This window comes from Centruroides vittatus, unplaced genomic scaffold, assembly GCF_030686945.1.
Source record: "Centruroides vittatus isolate TY-2023 unplaced genomic scaffold, ASM3068694v2 contig_990, whole genome shotgun sequence".
Taxonomy (NCBI): Eukaryota; Metazoa; Arthropoda; class Arachnida; order Scorpiones; family Buthidae; genus Centruroides; species Centruroides vittatus.
Genome location: NW_027122659.1, coordinates 956,187 through 977,064, shown reverse-complemented (window position 1 = coordinate 977,064; position 20,878 = coordinate 956,187). Strand labels below are relative to the sequence as shown.

The 20,878-nt window shown below is 31.0% G+C and overlaps 1 protein-coding gene across 1 annotated transcript in view; it reads left to right on the top strand.

Moving 5' to 3' along the window:
• Nucleotides 1-364: 364 nt before the first annotated feature.
• Nucleotides 365-20,878, top strand: part of Ns1 (Nucleostemin 1) — a 33,431-nt gene continuing 12,917 nt past the window's right edge. Inside the window, exons 1-6 of the mRNA XM_067283534.1 lie at nt 365-459; nt 7,645-7,697; nt 8,196-8,250; nt 12,165-12,349; nt 13,266-13,361; nt 16,084-16,219. Coding sequence (XP_067139635.1) covers nt 444-459; nt 7,645-7,697; nt 8,196-8,250; nt 12,165-12,349; nt 13,266-13,361; nt 16,084-16,219 — 541 coding nt within the window. The 5' untranslated portion in view covers nt 365-443. The remainder of the gene's footprint in view (nt 460-7,644; nt 7,698-8,195; nt 8,251-12,164; nt 12,350-13,265; nt 13,362-16,083; nt 16,220-20,878) is intronic.

Below are 20,878 nucleotides of genomic sequence, written 5' to 3'. Positions count from 1 at the left end.
TCACCCGGCCACCTCCCATGTGGGACTGGTCAAATCCGCGATGGGTAGGTACCGAAAAACAAAAGTAATCTTTTAGTACTAACGGGGCGGAGTGTTTAAAAATCTTTTACTACAGTTTTTTCGTAGAAATGATAAAAGTAATCGTTAAAATTTCGTCTCTATTAATTTCTGCAGCGAGCAATACGGTAATTAACTCAAAACCAACATTCTACCTTTAAATTAATAAGTTTATAAAAATTTATTTAATTACTTCGACTAAAAGTTAAACTTAAATGTTTTAAATATATTTATAATTAGTAAACATTTAATTAATAAATTTATGGAAAAAAAAAACAGATTTCAGGAATTTTGAGTATTACAGGTTGGCAACTTTGAATAAACGAGAAAGATCGTGGGGAACACGTGTTACTTTCGTACTATGTGCTATTTCTAATACAATTACCATGGCTAAATTTCATAGTAAGTAGAATTTTAAAATGAGACTTTAAACGAAATTTTGGTCATTTTATTTTACTATAAAAGTCTCGACACTTATTATTTTCGAATTGTCAGTATGTTTTTCGGTCGGATTATGTATATTTAAAAATTGTTAGAAAATTAAGTTAAGTCGCATACGAAATGAAGTCTCGTCGGTTTATATCGTGGTTCGAGATCAAAATTCGGAGTTCGTACGATTATGATTATCATACGCCATCGGTTTAGTTATATTGCCCATGAAAGAGCACCTGCGACCCTAGTAGGTTGCCAATAATACCCGATAGAGATAAATTCTTGTTCTAAAAATGCTTACGTGACGTGAAACCAGACCTGAAAAAACTTCATTTTAATATATTCACTGGAGTAAAATGGGGGTAAAAGAAACTATAATAAATTGAAAGTTCTGTCTCTGTGTTTTTCTAAATTCGACACGTATCCGTGGCAAGTTCTCTGTCCAGTTCTTCTGTTGAACGAGCCAACGTTAGGTTTTGCAGTAAAAAAGAAATGCTTGTGTAATTGTGTGGTTTCTTGTTTTATGTAAATGTACCTTTCCTTAACTCTTTGGTGGGTGTACCTGTTAGAGTTTTGCCAGAGGATGTGTTGTGGCTATTGTGGCGCACGTGCGATATTACTTTGTGTTCTCCGATAGTTAATTTTTCTTTAAATACAAATAAAAGAAGGAATTAATCTTATAACTTTTTATTGAACAAATGCGGTTATAAAACATCCAGATAATTAAAAATAGGTGACTGCCTTCGTCTGTTGCTCATCTTCACACATGGTACTGTACATTTACTGATTATATGATTGTGTTTCTTGCAGACATATTTACCAATTCTTGTTGGATTAATTTTGTTCTAATATTCTCGTCTGCTATAAAAAAGTCATCTATTTTGTTAGCTGATTATTTGGAGTCGCCGTTGTGATTATCTTCCATAATCTCCTGTTCTTCTGACTCGGTTTCGGAGTTGTAACTCTTCTGGTTCTTTTCTTTCTTCTATTGATTTCCTTGCTACTTGTTCTAAAACTCTATTCTATTTCTCCTAGGGCAAAGCTGTATGAGAGCTAGAAACATGAAAATACGGATGTCCTGAAAGCTATTTGGTATAATTTTGCACCAATATTAGTCTGAAAATTTATTGAAACCTACAATATTGTTAAATAAAGACATTTATGCAATGGGTATGCAAAAAGTAAGCCATTTTTTCAAATACATTAAAAAATAAATAAAGTAAGTACAAATTATACTAGTGTTCCAAGATGCGTAGCAGCAAGTATGCCACGGATGTGATGCCACTTAATTCGAAGCTCGGAAAAAACTAAAAAGTTAGAAATAGGAATGCCACTTGACACGTAGGTAATGCTAGAGTGCACTTTTGTTCCACCTATATACGAACTCTTAAATGAGATGTTATCAAATATAAACATCTAAACCCGACAGTTATATATTAAAGCCAAACAATTGCAGAATTATATTGGGCTATATTAGTACTATTATTATTATTATTATTATTAATTAAATGCTAGGTAATTTGGCATCAGAGGCGGACAGTAGCCTTGATGACTAATGCCTGCCTCTAGTGCTAAATTTCGTAGCATTTAATTAGTAATGTTGGTAGTAACATATCTAGCCCTATCTAATTCGGCAGTTGTTTGGCTTTGAGGCAATATCGACATTCTGTGACAATTTTCTTCAACCATGCCTGCCAAAGGATTAATCTGTTCGCTATTATAGCATCCCCAACAAGAGTGAACTGATGGTTCCTATGGGTGACATTTACTAGTTTTGTAGAAGCTGCCATATTGAATTCTTGCTGGTCTTTCGGGCTGTTGAGATTGTTACGGTGAACCGGTGCCAACATCACAGGTTACAACAGAGAACCCAACAGTCCAGCTAGAAACGTTATTTCTTACCATTGAGTCAATTGTACCATTTCTCTGTCTGGCTTTTCATTGTCTGTTCTTAGTAAAATTCTTTTGTGTCTGTTCTCTGCAGGGTCTTCTCTCATTATGGATAAATTTTTTACTATTAAATAACTGCTGTTTTTATTATTAGGGTTAGATAGTCCTTTGCCATAGTCACTTGTAGTACCACAGCACATTTGTTAAAATGCAAAATTGACTTATTTTAAACTATTTTGTCTTGTTAAAGTATACTAATAACTATAAATGTCATGGCTTAAATTTTTAATAGCAAAGTAAATAATAAGTATTTGAAGAATTTTAAGCCATAGATATTAAAAAGCTATATATTCCAGACAGTCTATAGATAAATTAAAATATCTTTGTCTTCAAAAATTACTTTGTATTGACATATTGTAAATTAAATAAATTTATAATAATAATTATTTTTTATTGCATGAACCTTAGTTCTTTACAAGGGGTTAAACTATAATTTAAAAGTAAGTTAGTAATATTTAACAAATTAATATAACTTACTATAAGATAACACAAAATTAAATACTTTAAATTTATTTAATTTTGTGTTATCTTGTACTAAGTTGTAATTTAAAATACAGTCAAACCTGTTTTTATGCGCTCTTTTTATGTGTGATTTTTTTAATGCGAATTTTTAATTTGTGCGGTATAGTTGGCGACTAGTCTCGTGCGATTCGTCATGTCTTATGTTGACTTATTATAGCTAAATAAACTTATTATAGCATAAATGCACTTATTATAGTAATATTATTGCATGAATATGCGAAAAATGAAATAATTTACTTTTTAAGTCAACAAAACACCACCTGGACAAAAATATGTAAAACAGACGATAGACCAGACGATGCAGTCAAGTGCTGACATCTGTTGTCAATAAATTCTATTTCGTACGGTTTTGAGTTATTTTCTATGTGAGACTTTTTTTATGCGGTCCCTGTTGACCACATAAAAAAAATATTTTTTAATTGTGTTGCGAAAACTATTTTTTACAGCCATTCGTGAAGTTTTGTGCTATTTTTTTTAATGTGGTCCCTATCCCCCGCATAAAAACAGGTTTGACTGTATTTAATTTTATTTTAAAAAAAAAACAGCATTTTTATTTGGAATTTTATCTTATTTAAAAAAAAAATTCCAGAAAAAAGTTTTTTTGAACACTTGGTATTTAGAAAGGATGATTTCTGCATCTCAGAACTAATGGGGATGGGAAATTTAGTTGGGTCTTGACATTTACCAGTAATTATTATTTTTTGAGACTATTTTGTTTATATTATTATATTTTTTGAACATTTATTTTGTTTATATTGTTATTGCTATTTCTAAGTACATCAAACAAAACATTTACAATTCAGTAAATATTTTGTTTGATGAATATTTTGTTAAATTTTTTCTGAATAAAACTTTTATCTACTTGTTCACCAGTGGCTGAGTGGATAAAACCACTGAACATCAGTTGTTGGTCATGGGTTTGTGCTATGCCAACAGGCTGTCCACACAATTTTCAGGGTTTTTTTTCTATTTGTAACACTTAAATAGGGGCATGGAAAGTCCTCTCGGGAGTCATTCTTCTCAGTGGATTGCTTTCAAGTCATGTTGTTGTTTACAAAAACAACAACATAAAAACTGTTTACTTTTATTTCCTGTATTTTCCCTTACAAACATTAAAGCTTTCTGCATATATATGTTACTTTCATATAGCAATTAATTAATATACAGTAGAGCATCGAAAAGTGGAACGTCGGTAATTGAAATGGCCGGAAACTGGAACGATTTTCAGTCGTGTCGTGTCTGTGTCGTGCTGAATCGAACGTTTTTGATACTAAATTTACTTCTAAAGTATAATTTTCATGTTTTTTATATTCTTCAATATATTTATTTTGTTTGTACAAAATAAAGAAATAATTTTTAACGATACGATAGCCTCGATTATTATTATAAAAATTTTCATTAGGCTTAAAATCAACGAAAATTCAACACAAAGCGACACGCAATGGAGAAAAATTCAACAGGAAGCGACACGCAACGAAGAAAAATTTGAACATCAGACAGGTTAATATATTTTTTCGTACATAATCGGAAATTGGAAAAAATCACTACTTGGAACGACCCCAGTCCCCAATTGGTTCCACTTTTCGACGCTCTACTGTACTTATAACATGGAAAAAGTATTGTTTAATTATACTATATACTTGACAAAATTACAATGCAAATTGTTCCATATGAAAATGAAATACTTTAAATCATAAGATATTAACAATTTAAAGTATAGGTAATATCTACTCATTCTTATAAATGGGAGATGAATGGTTATTTATAATTACTAGTAGGTATGCAGCATACATGTTGCTAATATTAGCAGAATGATCAATCAGAATTGGAAAAATCTGGCTTTTTCTGGTAATTGAAATCGAGCAAATTTCTGCTGCTTGGAATCATTGTAATTGTAATTTCTGCTTCTTAAGATGATTTTTTCACATTTAATAAGAAAATTTGCTTCAGTTAAAGATAAAAAATTAACAACATACCCAGAACTGATAACCAGTGTGAACAGAAAAACAAACAAAAAACTAATGCAAATGTTTTCAAACTCCACCAGAATTCTTTTTCAAGCATTATAACAGTTAGCTTACCTGATGGAACATGGTAAAAGCTTTTTTTGGAATATAAAAATTCAAACAAGCGTTCAAATTAAAAGTACAAAGTTTAAAAATCCAAGTCATGCCTGCATATTCAGTTGTTTAACAGAGACTCACCGAACCATGTTGACACATGCTTTAACATCACACAGCTAGTTTTATCTCTGGCAAAGTTAGGGTGCGACTATGCAGATGCGAATTTAGAGCAAGCGAGAGGTTGCGTGCGATTTAGTTTTTGCAAAAGAAAACCATGCACAAGCGAGAAGCGAGAAATAACACTGGCAAGAGCAAATTTCTGGTTCTTGCACATATATGACAGGTTTTGATATTTATCATGTCTCGCCTCTTCTTGCCACATATTCTCACTTACTCGGAAAATTCGCTAGCTTGCGTCTGCAGAGTTGCACCCTTTGACTTTTCACTCCAGCAGACCAGAAGAGCTGCCATTATTTCTCATTTAAGGACAATTTTAAGTACTTACAGCATATGTCGATTCAAAACTTTGTCATAATCTGCATATTTTGATAGTAGATATATTTATTAAATACTTTTCTAACTACTTTTGTGTTTATAGTTGTTTGAGATGAAAACAATTTCTATTCCAGACAATAATAACAACAATGCATCTGGTTCATTTACAATGATGATCATATAACATTACTATTTTAAGAAAAGTCAAGAAAATAAATTTTAAAAGTAAAATTTTTACTGCTAAAATCCATCTTGTACTTATCTAATCAATGCCATTAATTTAAAATACCAAATTTTAGTTTTGAAAAATTAATGATTTACATTATGAGCATGGTACATTCATTAATTAATAAACATTGAGCTTAAAAATGGAAAATGATTGGGAAATTTAGAATCAATCTTTCTCTGAATTTCTGAGACATCAACAGTGTTTCCAAACCTTATTTAAAGTTTGCATTCACTTTACATCTTGTTTACTTTGTGTTTAAAGTTCAAGTTACATTTGGTGACTGAATCAATGCTTATAAAAGTGATCATTATAATTGTGTACTATTTGTAATAGTAATGAAAAGAATGCCATTTTTGGCATTTAATTCAACTAATTTTTTTTTTTAAAGATTACATAAAGTAAACATTAATTTCTTTGTTTTAAAATATGGTATAATTTATCAATAATAAAAACAGTAAATTACTAAGAAGGATACTTAGCTAGGATAATGCTTGGGGAAATTTAATACCGCATCTTTAACACTGTAGAAAAATTAAAAGAAAAAAAGACAATTTACATTCAAAGATAGTTTTTATTATAAAACAGACTGATATATCATGTTTTCAGTTTTTGGTAAGGAAATACAGTTTCATCAAACACTGCCCATCATATCAAGGGAAACAATGCCTGACGAACTTAAAGCTTGCTTGAAAATTTTATATCTCCGGAAACGTGTGCACAAACTGGAGTTGAAAAGCTTACAGAATAATATATCTGCTGCTGTCACACTCGACAACTGCTTGCCTTGGTGACCGATCCGAAAACAGGATTTGTCATGTGACGTCGGTATAAAACTTGATTTGTAATTACACTTTAAAACATAATAATGACGTAAAATAATCAATAACATAAAACCTTTGAAAATCTGTATGTAGATTTTCAAAGGTTTTCTGTCATCATGTTGTGAACATGTTCAGTAGTGCTCTAATACTACAGAATGCCACAATTTCGTTGGTTAGATATTTCAATTACCCTGTTGTCGACAGAGAAACAATTTTTTTAAATTTTTGGCAAAAGGTAGTCATCGACCTTCTGGATGAAAGGATGGTTTTTGGAAATTTGACATATTTTCTCGTACTGCCTTCAAATGCATAAAAACAAAGACAAACTTTCTTCTTTATATAAATATGGATAATACAATACTATAAAAAGTTTTTGTAACATTTTCATAACACAATTTCTACCAAGAATTGAGTTTAAAAAACAATAATCTCTAAAAAATTGTAAAATTTCTTAAAAATAAACGAGTTTCAAAAATTAACTCTTTTTTATCCGATTTCGAAAGAGCTAAGAACTGAGATGGACACCGTGAAATTAATAAATATTCCTTACTTTATTATTCATTATCCATACGTTGTTATTCAAATTATCCAAATGCATTTCACAAATTCTTTTGCCTCTTCAGTGGATATTACACCTTTACAACAGTGTTACATTTATATTCTATCAAGTTTTCCCAGCATGCATCTACAGATAACCCGGTATTCAGATTGATGACATTTGCATAATTTTTGATACAATAATGTTCCGCGATGCGTCTTGTTACAATATTTTCAATTTTATACAATATTTTGATATTATTTCTATTTATGATACTTAAAAAACAATAATCTCTAAAAAAATTGTAAAATTTCTTAAAAATAAACGAGTTTCAAAAATTAACTCTTTTTTATCCGATTTCGAAAGTCGTAAGTAATCATTAAGAATTGAGTTGATTTGAAAACGGTGGTTAGGAAAATTGCAGTCGACAAGTGATGCCTGTATTTATTTCAAGCATAAAAATTAGAATAAACTGTATTTTTTAAAATATTAAACTGATATCATGTTAAATTATTAATATAATTATTTTTTTTAAAGAGAAACAAAGCAAGCGTATGACTTGTAGAAGAAAGTATAAAATACAAAGAAAAGTAAGTAACAAAATTTATGTAAAATAATTTTAATAGACAAAAATTTTGAAAATATAATACTTTCATTTCTATAATAATTAAAAATTACATATTTCATTGTAATGTGTGAACTAATATATTTCAAATTAACTTCTGTATATCAAATTAAAACTTTTATATTGAAGTCTATCATATGTACCTGTACTTTTAATATGATCATTTTTATATCTGTAAGTATTGTTAATATAACACATAATAACCATATAAATATTTATTGACTAATTATATATGAACTGATTTTTAAAATTAAAATATAGTTAAAAATTGCAATCCTGCATTGTGACGTCACAATAATATGCAATTAGTTTAACTTTATTTAGTAACTTACTGTATATATGTCAACAAATTAGAAGTTCTTTATACTTGACATAAATCAAAAAACTGTTTAAGTGCATTAAGTTGCTAATTATTTGTTCATATTAGAAATAAAGAAAAATAAGTTGTTATTTTCATATTTAGGTAAGAGAACATAATAGAAAAATGAAAAAAGAAGCCAGAAAGAAGAAAAATCGAGGTAATTTATTACATTTTCAAAATATTTTACAGATTGTATTTAATCATTAGGATATTTTATATTTTTATGATGGAATTGTCAATTTATTCAATTAGATCTTGCAAATGTTGTCTTAAAACATTTCTTTGCACATTCTTTTCTTATAGCAAACAAAACAAATATACTAGAGTTTATTTATAACTATTAATTTACAGTAGAAAGTTATCCCCACTTTTATACATTGTACTTCTCATTTGCCGTGTGGATCTGGATATTTGAGTAAATAAAATTTCTTTACAATTTTTAAAAAATTATGTATGTATTACTATTTCAAAGTTTAGTTTCATATAAAATTTAATTTCTTGGTTCGTATCTTTTAATTTCAAAATGTAATTTTACATTGAAAAAATGTGAATATTTACTTTAAATATTGCACCTTATTGATTTTTTGGGGGAGGAAATTCTGTAGGACTAAAAGAGTAAGCTTGAAATATAAATTTAACATACTTAGAAAAATTTTAAAATTATACCCTACCTGAGAATGTTAGAAGAAATTTCAAGTTGTTAATCAAAAGTTATTGGGGTTATGGGCTAAAATGAAAATATGACATTTGTTTACCTTGTTTAGACTTATTTTTTTCAGTTATTGTGAGTTTGTCTTGTTATGCATTCTCAATAATTAGTATTAAATGATTTCGTCAATTGGAATTTATACAAAAGATTTTCTGTCCTTGCAACAATATTACAGGATATGCCATTAGATGCAAGATTAATCAATATGATATTATGGGGTTTTTTTTAATTAAAAATTACTTATGTGAAACTTGATGAATAATGAAAATATAGTTGTACAAATGGTGACTGCCAAATTGTTTAACATATATAAAAATAGAAAAACATTGGTTTGCATGTGTTGCTGTTCAGGCTCAGAATTACGAAATGTCTTTGAATTTATGAAAGACAAAGAAACTTTTAATGAAAGTTATAAATTAACTCCTTGGGACTCCGGCGAATTAAATACTTTTTAATTTTAATGTAGTTAAACATAAAAACGAAAAAAAAATTATAGAAATGTGTTAATTTTGAAGAAAAAGCTTCAAAGTATAATTTCCTTTGTCTCGCCTTAGCGCGAAACTTGACACCGATGTGTCATTGTTTACACAGCTGGATGACCTTGAGAACAGCTGGTGTCGTCTTTCGCGGGACATTCTCATGAAACTCTCGGGAGGAGAAGGGTAAAAAGTAGGGTGAATACTAGATGGCGGTATATTTCTAAATATTTTTTTAAAATTACGATTTTAATTGAAATTTCCGACCCCCCCGACTTAATTAAACGTATATATAATAAAATCTATTAATTAAAAAAATTAAAAAACTATTGGATGCTGTTTTTGACATCAGAAAATAGCTTTAAATAACTTTACCGAAGTAAAATCGACGCACTAGAACTTTAGAAAGATGAATAAAGTTTTATAAAAAAATCCCATAAAAAAACCATTAAGCGTTAATTGCGTGTCATTAAAGGTTAATTAAACTCGCAATAAAATTTTTTCGCGCGGGTAAAAATTTTTCAAAAAATTTGGAGACAGAAAACATCCGAAAAATCAAAAAAAAAAAAAAATTTTTTTAGGGGTCCTAAAGGACCCCATTTTTTGTAACGCTATACAACTTGCCCGAGATATCTCGGGCTAAGGGCTGAACGCGTTAATTTTATTCAATATGATGGACAATTTGATCCAAAGATGTATGTAAATATGGTTGGGTGACGCACTTTGGTAGGTATAAAAAATTTTAGCATACAGTAGTACCTTGTATAACGTACGCCTCGAATAACGGATGCTGCGAACAACGGACTTTCTGTTTGGCCGTTACGTGACTCGAGCAACAGACTGGCTGCGAACAACAGACTTTCCAGCATAATTGGTGACTGCTCCATGGGTGCGTTCTTTAATAGCGGTCGCTCTGTGTCTCCGCTATTTCGGGAGTGCACTGCTGTTTGTAGGCATTTAGGAACGACGGTGAAAGAAAGGAAGATGGCGGCGCCCGCACTATCGATAGTATCGTGATGGAGGAATCTATAATTCCAAACTATGAGCTTTAAAAGGCAAAAAAAGGGTCCCAATTTAACCATAAAATGGATTATTTGTTGAAAGAGCATTCAAAATAGCCTCGAAAAAAGTTCGTAAAGACACTTACATCACCACGTGCGCTAACTCGCGCTTTCACAATTTCTAAATTCTCATTCATAAAACCACATAATGGACTCGGAAACAAAACTATCTTAGCCATGGAAGATGCCATGTTGCTTTCCACTGTAAACAGCGTTAAAAAGAGTAAAGGCCGAACTCAGAGGTATAGCCAGTGTAGGGTGAAGTTGAAATAAGATGAAAGTTTGTGAGAAGGGTTAGAGTAAGGTAGGAAGATAGTAGGATAGGACAGAGTGAAGTGATTCCACTGTAAACGACTGCTACAAGCGGCCGTTTTTTGCGTTCGATAGCATGCACTCCCACCAAAATTTAGGAACACGTTTCGCAGGAATTTTGTAACGGATGTCGCTCGCCCAGAGTTACGCGGAGGAATAAAAGAACGCACCCCATGTTCATTTTTTTATGATACAGTACGGTTATTTTATGCATCAAAACGAATTAGATGTTTTAACATGTATTTCTATGGGAAAATGCGTTTCGTATAATGGACGTGCACCTGGAACGGATTAAGTACGTTATACGAGGTACCACTGTACTCACAAGTTAACAATTATCTATTAACAAATTTGTTTTTCTGTGTTGAGAGATTTTTAGTTTGGTTATGACCAAACAATAGTTAATTTAGAAGTCAAAAACATTTTATTTGTAACAAATTGAGATATATTTGTTTGAATAGAAAGTTCTTGCACTTTTTGGAACTTTTTAGAATAACTTTTTTCTGGAACATTCTAGAATGTTCCATGATAGTATATAAACAGGTCAGGGTACGTGCTAAGAAAATACCAAATCCAGTCCTCTCACTCTACTTTATCATGACCAACCAACATCCGCTAACCAAAGAACAAGTTCGCCTGCTCCTTGTTTATGACTATCGTTTCAACAAAAAAGCAGCCAGTTCTATCACTGACATTGATGCTGTGTTAGGCCCAGATACTGTCGCCAGAAGAACTGCATATGATTGGTATGAATGCTTCAAAAGTGGAAATCCCTAATCCAAGAAGATCATGCTCTCTTTTTTCTGGGATTCTAAAGGAATCATCATGTTCGAGTTGCTGCCGCAAAATACAACCATCAACGCAACTTTCTATCGCGAACAACTCAATGTCTGCAGCAGAAACTGGCGGAGACCCACCCGGAACACCATCCTGCTGCATGACAATGCATGGCCACATATGGCTAGGCAGACCTGCCAGAAGCTACTGGACCTAAACTGGGAAGTCTTGCCCCACCTGCTGTATAGCCCTGACATTGCACCTTCCAATTACCGCCTGTTTGCTGCGCTCAACCGTCACCTGGCTGGCAAGGAGTTCAACAATAAACCTGACTTGGAGGCCAGCCTGACCAACTTCTTCAAGTCGCAGCCGCCAGAGTTTTATCGAGATGGCATCCATTCCTTGCATAATTGTTGGCAGGAAGCGGTCAACAACAACGGTGATTATATTGATGATTGAAGTCAATTCTGTATATAAAATTTTCTTGGCTAAATAAAATGCATCCAAAAGTGCGAGAACTTTCTGTTCAATCAGATAAAATCTGAGATAAGGTAATGGATAAACCCTACTTTTTATATTGCAAATTAATAGTAAATCATTTGTGATTATGAAATAAAATCTTAACTTTTAAAATAAATTAAGATATTCATTCAGTTTATTTCTCTCTTATATAATAATAAAATGATCAATAAATATAAATTCATTATATATTTGGTTAATAAACTCTGAATTTTAGGTAAAAAGAAGGATCCTGGTATACCTAATAGCTTACCATTTAAAGAAAAAATTCTTCAAGAAATTGAAGAACACAAAAAAAATAAGGAAATAAACAAAATTGAAAAGATGGATTCTTCTACGACTAAAACTCTAATAGATCTTCAAGATGATGCCACAAAAAGATCAGAAGATTATGCAAATATGGTAATGTAAATTTTATTGTACAGTACATGAAATAATTGAAATAATATAGTAATAAATATGTTAATATTTCAAGAATTAATCCTTCTATCACAAATTATGTGTCAGCAGTTTTTATGATTACTGTATCAAAGTAAAACAATACAATGGTACTACATGCCAGTTTTATTCTGCAGAAAGATCTACACCTTAATTCCTAACATTTAAAAAATACGACGTTCAGATTAAAATAATCTAATCTAATCATTTTTTAAACCGTAGAAATAAATTAATAGATTTTATTTTATGAATTATCAATGTTGTTATTAATAAGAATAAACTTTCTCATGGGAAAGTACATAATTTTGAAGAAAAGAATGTGTTACAAATGTTTTGATACAAAATGTAATGAGAAAAAATATTCATATTTCTGTTCTGTCTGGTGTAGTTATTTACTACCCATAACAGTTATTGAAAGAGTAATGAATTGATCTCAGAAAGGATCCTTATAAATTATTCTATTGTATTCTACTAACTTATGTTAAGTATCATAAATGTATAAGATTTCATAAAGCTTGATGCTTCATATGAAGGTAGCATGTTGAATAAATTTCATTTAATCTAAACATAATACATGAAATCTAGAAATAGTTGTGGTGACGGGGATATACAACAAAAATAATAACAAAAATAGAAGTTTGGTTTGAATTGTCGGTGAATTATGAATGTAATATTTAAGTGTCTTTTTTTTTTTTTACTTGGTTTCTTCTGCATCTTAGGTCTGATGTATGCCGTTAGATTACTAACTCTTGTTGTCAATCATCAAAAATTTTTGTGGAAAACTAATCTTAATTTTTAAACAATTGAAGAAGTTTAATAAATGTTATTTGCTTTAAATAATATTTTCATATGTATTCATTTTATTTTGTTTTATTTGAAGGTGAATTTACAAAATGTGTCTAAAGAAAATGAAATTGAAAAAAGTGATATGGAAAAGATTCAGAGAGATCATAAATTTTATAAAGAATTCTATCAGGTATTTTTTTTAATTTCTAATTTTTTATATGTATATACAATGTATAAAGGAATAAGCACTGAAAAATGTCATACATAGCCAATCAGAATCAGTGTTTCATCTATGGCATGTGATCTGTCTTCTGCCAATCATATCTATCTGATTAAATTCAGTTCACTGGAGGACAATGATTCAGTGCCAACATTTCTTTCTTCAAAGATCTAATCAATGATTTTGAGTAATTACTGCACATTTTGATTTAAAATTTTTTTCATTATATACTTACATTTCTAAAGATCCTTATAATTATTTAACTGTAAGAAAAACAAATGCAATCCACATTGAGACAAAAGGAAGACATACATACTTCATGTATATATTAGTGGTGTGATTGTCCTGTATGCCTGCTAGTTTAATAGAACATATTAAACAGGTTTATTATCCATTGTGGATATTTCTTTAGTTTTTATCAGTACAGGTATACCTCGAGTTACGTCACTCTCGAGTTACGTCATTCCCGATTATACGTCGTTTGTCAAAAAAGTATATGGAAAAATAAAAGTCAAGTTTGTCAGTTTATTCGACTTTAAATCCGTTTGCCACAAACATTGAAGTCGTAATATCACTAGAAAAGCATTGAAAGCGCATAAAATCATATTAAAATACAGTATGTACATTTACAGTAAATGTTAATATAATCATCATAAATCCTAGAGAACAAAACATGAAAACATCTGTGTTTCTGTGTTGTCGTCTTATTTAGCGGTCTTTAAGTGCTCATTATTGGCGTTTAGTTACGACGTAAATCGAAACTATGACTTACGTCGTAACTACACAAGTAAATTCGACTTACGTCGTTTTTCAACTTACATCGCCTCTCCTGGAACCAATTACCAACGTAAGACAAGGTATACCTGTACATTTAGAATCTTATAACTTTATAGATTAATGTCTGTGTATTTATTGGGTGCATTGATAAAGCTGCTTAAAGCAACTTTGTTAAAAAATAGTTAAGTAACTTCTGCTTTAAGTTAGCTAATGCAGTGTAATTGCAGCAAGATTTGGAAATGCTAAAGACAAAATTTAAGATCGCTGTTGTGAATGACAAATGATTTGTAAAATATTTGACTGGGAAATGAATGTCATTGGTTGCTTTTGATAATTTTTTTAACATCTGCTGAAGTTTTGCATCTTTCCAAGTAAATATTTTGGGGTTAGATTCAGAAATACCTCACATCATAAGTTATATCAAATTTCTCTGTTAGTTGCCAGATGCAAGAAGTCTCAAATTCACAAAGCACTTGAACATTTAAAGCACTGGTTCTCGAACTTATTTTGACCACCACCCATTTTGAGATAAAAAAAAAAACTAGTGCCCCCAATAGTGTTACCACTCGTCCGGTTTTCACCCGGACAGTCTGAGAATTGACTCACTGTCCGGCTGAACTATTAATTTTGTCCGGGAATTTCATAGAAATTCTTGACCTTTTTTTTATGCTCGTACATCTGTAAACGTCTTTTATGGATCTAGATTATCTGTTCTTTCTTTCTTAATGTAGGTTACATAAGTTACTCCTACGCAAGTCCCTAGTCCTTAACTGTAACTGATTTAGAACCCACATGAATGCAAATTTATTCATGCTATAATAAGTGTATTCAGCTGTAATATAAGTCAATGTGTTAGAAATATTCAAGTTGTGACCTTCAATAAAAAATAAAAAATATATAAAATGTCAGCATTTTATATATAATCCGTCAAATTTTTATAGATAGAATTTGTCTGCCATCGCTTTTGTAGGTTTCCTTAATGCCCCCTAATTTTCTTTGAGCCTTCTACTGCCCCCCTGAAAGCCTCCAACGCTCACAAGGGGGCGTTATCGCCCACTTTGAGAAACGCTGATTTAAAGCAATCTCCTGCAGCTTAACTGAAGCAATTTTGTCAACCAGTGCACTAATTATGATTCTAAAATATTTTAAAAAACTGTATATTCAAGTGTATTTGAGCTATTTAGTTTACATTAAATATAGAACTACTATTATATTTAATAGTAATTTTGAAATATAAATTGACATAGACATTGGCAAAGAGGCAAGTTAAAATACTTAAATAATTATGTAATCTTTAGTTCCTACCACATTGCACTCTTGTTGCATATTGGTGCACGTAGATACCACTTTTTTACAGCCCGTTCCAGGATCCATTTTAGTATTTTGAAATTGAAAAACACCAAAATTATCATTCATCACAGTTTCATAATTGCTCTTTTTCCATTAGGGGCAGAGTGCTTTCATCTCACATAACCTAAGGAGGCAGAGGTAGATGATGGCACTATTTGTTAATGTATGATTTTACTTTATATAATATATATTAGCAAAAGGATCATGATTGGTGCACTATTCCTTTATGAAACAATTGTCTGGAAAGACTGTTTCCATCACTTGCTCTATTAGTTCTTAGCAAATTTGAATTAGATTCTCTTTATCAGAAGCTTTCTTTCAGTTTTTTAAATATAGATGTATAAAGTAGAATATCATTCAGTTTGTAAACTATTATAATAAAATAAGAAAATATGGAACCATTTTTAATCTTTATTATATTATTCATTAGATGTAAATTAAAATTCAAAGTAAATAGTTAATACTAATCTTTAATAACAATTGATAATTAATCAAATTTGAATTTTTTCTAAAATTACACTAACTTAATAATTTCAAGATCATTGAAAGACAAATATTTATGTAGGTTGTTGAATCGGCCGACGTAATCTTGCACGTGTTGGATGCAAGAGATCCTTTGAATACTCGCTGTTCTCAGGTGGAAAAGGCAGTTATCAACAGTGGAACAAACAAAAAGTTAATTCTTATACTAAATAAAATTGGTATGTGAATTTTTAATTTAATTTTTTTAATTGGAGAAGATTTTGATATATTTCAAAAAAATTTTTAAATGCGCTTTGACTCACTTGGTCAAATCAAAAATACAATGAACTTGTACAATTAATGTAATAGAAGTATTTACAGAAAACCTTCTTCAAAGTAAGCTCTTTCTGCAACTACACATTTCTGCCAGTGTCCATATCACTTGCCTAAAGCCCTAGAGTAAGGATGGCAAACCTTTTTGAGTCCATGAGCCATACGGTATATACTTACTTTTTAAATATTTGTGTGCACTGAAGATTTAGAGTTCGAGTAATGATATTTAAATAAATGAAATGAATATGCTTTAATTAGAGTATATATAAAAAAGCTGACTGAAAAAGAATGATCAGATGATAAACCAAAAGGATGATTAAAACACATATGTGATAAACCAAAATTGTACGATACAGTATGTGTCAGATGATTCCCAATGTGCCACAGGTTCGTCATCTCTGCTCTAGAGGCTGGTTTTTTTATGTCTTTGAGGGCTGTTATCATTTATAGCCTCCGTATTCAATTTAATTGGTTATTCTTGAATAGTGAATGTCTGAGAAAGAAGGACGTAACAATGCTTTTTCAATTTTTTTATTTCCTTGATCCTTTACTCCCGAATCCTGTTCCCGAAAGTGAAAGAGAAGTTGAAGGATAAAGGTTTCAATTAGCAGAGGTAGAAACCAAAGCCATGAAAACTGATAAAGACATCAAAAAGTAGCTTTTAGAATCCTTCTGACAATAAATATGAACAGAAATGTGTAGCTACAACAGAATTTATTTTGAAAATAGTGTGATGTGAAAATTGCTGTATGTTGTATAATAAAACCTGTGCCAAAAGTTTAATTTATTTTTGACTTATGTATATGACCATTATTTCTATAATTTAGACTTGCTGCTGTTTTACTGTGTTATCTTTTTGAAAAATTGGCATAGCATTAAATCCTAATCTGTTGGAGTTTTCATTTCAAAGGAATTCAAACGGTGTCTGACAGAATATTATGCTTTTTCCTACAGGATATTTTTATTCATTCATCCATCTGGTTAAAAAATGTTGTGTAAAAGAGCTTATTAATTAATTTCAGCTGATAGGAGTTGAGACAAGATACATTAGTACAATTTGTATGACAAGTTTGATCAATGGAATAAAAATTTTGATGTAGATTGTATAGGAAGTTCAACTTTTAAATTGTATGTATTGCTATCCTATTGATTTACAGGCTGATTTTAAAAAATCCTACAGCACTTTATATCCAAAATTTATAAAAGAAACTATTGGTGTTATATTCACCAGAAAAAAGAACAAAAACCTGATGTCTTTAACTTAGTTTATAAACAATCATAAGGAAATTGTTTGATGTTGAAAATCATCAAATTTAATAATGTTTGATTATTTCTATCAATAATTTATATACACTGAGTGGTCAATTTATTATGACCATCTATTCAGTACATTGTTGAGCCACCTTTTGCTCACAATACTGCTGTAATTCTCTTTTGCATGGACTCTACAAGATGTTGGTAAGTGGCTAGAGAAATCCTATGTCATATCCGATAAATTATGTTTTCCCATTCACTAAGAATGGATGGTTCTGGATCCGGCTGGATCCTTCATTATTCAAACACCAGCATAGGACTGTGATATTTTAAACAAACTCTTTGATTTGAATCTTGAACTCTGTCACCAGACTACATTCTAAAAGTGTACTGTACATCTACACGCTTTATAGAGAACTGGTCTCTCATTGCAGAGAGAGTGTTTAAATGCCAGACGGCAGTTTAGAGATTGTGTAGACTGCGGTTCAGAAAAATTTCATTGCAGAGATGGCATTTCTCGCTTGCCACAGTTTAAACGGCAATTAGAAACAACTGATTTGACCTACTTTCTAGATTCCCTGGATAGCAGGTTTAGACACCATTTTATTTGAGTAGGAGTCGCCATATTCATTTGTTGGTTGAAAAGTTTGTTATAATGGATATTGTTCATTTAATAAATTTTGTAAACAAGACAAATCAAGAAAATTGTTCATCTCGACAATTACGAAGAGAGAAGGGGTAATACGAGATCAGAATAATCCTTTAGAAATCTATTCCGAAGATGAATTTCAAATTCGGTACAGATTTTCTAAATCAGGATTTGTTCGTATTTTAAATCGTAATGACAATGAAATTAAGCATCTAGATCAAAGAGGATTGCCATTAACTACTGAACAACAGTTGTTGACAACATTACAATTTTATGCCATCGGAGGCTTCCAGAGAGTAGCCGGTGATCTTATCGGAGTTCACGTCTCTACGGTATGCAGCTATCTATCAAACTTTCATTAAATAAATTTAAAAAGTTATTTGTATAGTGATAGAGATGTTTATAATAAGAATGAGGTCTTTGTTTAACGAATAAGAATAAGGTCTTGCTACAAGCAGACCAACAAGGAAAGGATGAACAAAATTCGTTCTGTATCATCTCCCATGCATTTTATTTCATCCCTGGAATATGATTGTTGTAACCTTTCTCCTCAACAGCAGGATAATTTTTTATAACTTCCACGAGGACACTTTTTTCTTCTTTGGAAAAATTCTGGCATGATTTGACCACGTTGTTTGTTGCCATTTTCTGACGTCATAAACGAATGACTGATTGGTTAAACGACTCCTGAGAGAAGGGAGTAACAGTGAAGAAAGTAAGAGCCAAGATTCGTTTAGATGGCATTCAGAAATAGACGATCATCGTTTTTGCAACGCATTTTAAACTGCTGTTTAGCCAGCCAACGTCTAGATGCCAGTCAGCTGTTAAACATTGTTTGATGTAATCTCTGTCTCTGCAATCGGCTGTCTATGTTTAAGAACTAAATATTGTTTGATTTTGCAGATTTATTATTGGATCATCCCAAGGTTTTCCTGTCAATAGCAGATAAATAGGTCGAAATTCAAATAACATTCAAATTGATTAGCTGTTAAAAAACCATTATTTTATTATGTGAAAGAATATTCTAAGAATTAAAAATTTTGCTCTAATGAAATACATTTTAGCATAAAATATTCCTAGATATTATTTATATCTTTGCATCAGATTTTGCTGCTGTTACTTTCCTGGCTGTTCTATTTATATAACACGGGGAAAATATTGTAATCTTGTGAAATTTGACCTGGGTTTTTGCAAATCTTGACTTTTTGATACTCTCAGAACAAAAAAAAAAAAGGAAGACCATAATGTGTTGGCATCTATATCAATTACTATCTCAGGGTAAGGTAAACATTACGAACAAAATTTGGCATGGTAACTTGTATATAAGGAGCATCGATACTGTTAAATTTTGGTGGTCAATGGTCGAGGGGGTGGGGAGATAGATAGGAGTTGTGTCATATCTTGGGTGGGATTGGACTTAATAAAAATTTTAATCATAAGAATTAAGATTTTTATTGATGTTTACAATATTTTTTAAAAACTTTTCTACCTTCAAAATTAAGCCTTTGCCATTTTGTTATAATTAATAATATAAAAGTTATTTTTTAAATAAAATATTATAATAGTTGGTATAACACACACTTTTAAACTTTGCTAATGTGTTTCTTAAATGTTTTTGGCAGGAAAGTTATGCAACTCATTGCTGGATATTTTTTTTAAATGTGATATTGTATAACAGGAATGGCCAACTTTTGTGTACATAAGATCTACTTTTTATCTTAAAAATATGTCATAGGCATAGTCTAAGTGGGGAGGAAAAGGTGTGAAATACGTACTATGTTTATACACTGTGTTTTGGTGCGAGGTGCACTCCCGCAGGCTATGAGTAGATAAGCAAAATATATGTTTAAAACTAGTTTTTATTTTTTAAATCACTTACTGTTTTCAAGATATAGGCTCATAATGAAGATAAATTTCCAGACCCAACTTTCAATATTTTCAGCTATGAGTTCATTCCGTACAGGTGGTACCTAAAAAATTTGATTTTCTGACTCTTTTACAAGATAGATTTTTAGTAACTTAAAATATAATTTAACTTTTTTATCAATTGCAATGTATAAGTTGTGGTACTATTTGTTTGTAAATGTGAAGCTTCGGAAATAGGTCTAGACTTTGTGCGAAAAGAGGAAAAGAAATTTTTTTCCCATTGTTTTGGAATAGAAGCCAATAATAATAATTATTATTATAATAAATTTATGTTAAAAAAAACCATCAACAAGAAAAAAAGGGAAAACGAAAAATGAATGTTTTATGTCCATAAAAGGGCATGTCTGTAGAGATTTCCAAGAAAGTCGGACTTCTCAGGTTAAAACAATAGATGAATTTGAGTACTTAGATCGAACATCTTCGGTAGGAATCGAATTGTCAGTCGATGTTGACTCATCCAACGACCGGGGTTCCGATCTCGTTACAATGCGTAACGAGGGGGGGACCAATTAGAGAGCGGAGGCAAGTCGACATCGACCTATCGGAATGTTCGATCTGGGACTCAAAGGAAAGTTATAAAACCCGAAGAAAAAGAGGAGATGACGTTCTCGGTCATTAGTTCTCTCAGTACTTGGTTCGTCCTATCTTGGACGTGTGTGCTTCCGTAAAATTAGGAGGGAACTTTTCGGACATCGTGGAAACAACCTCTCTGTCGTGTCGCCTAGTGCCATCCAGG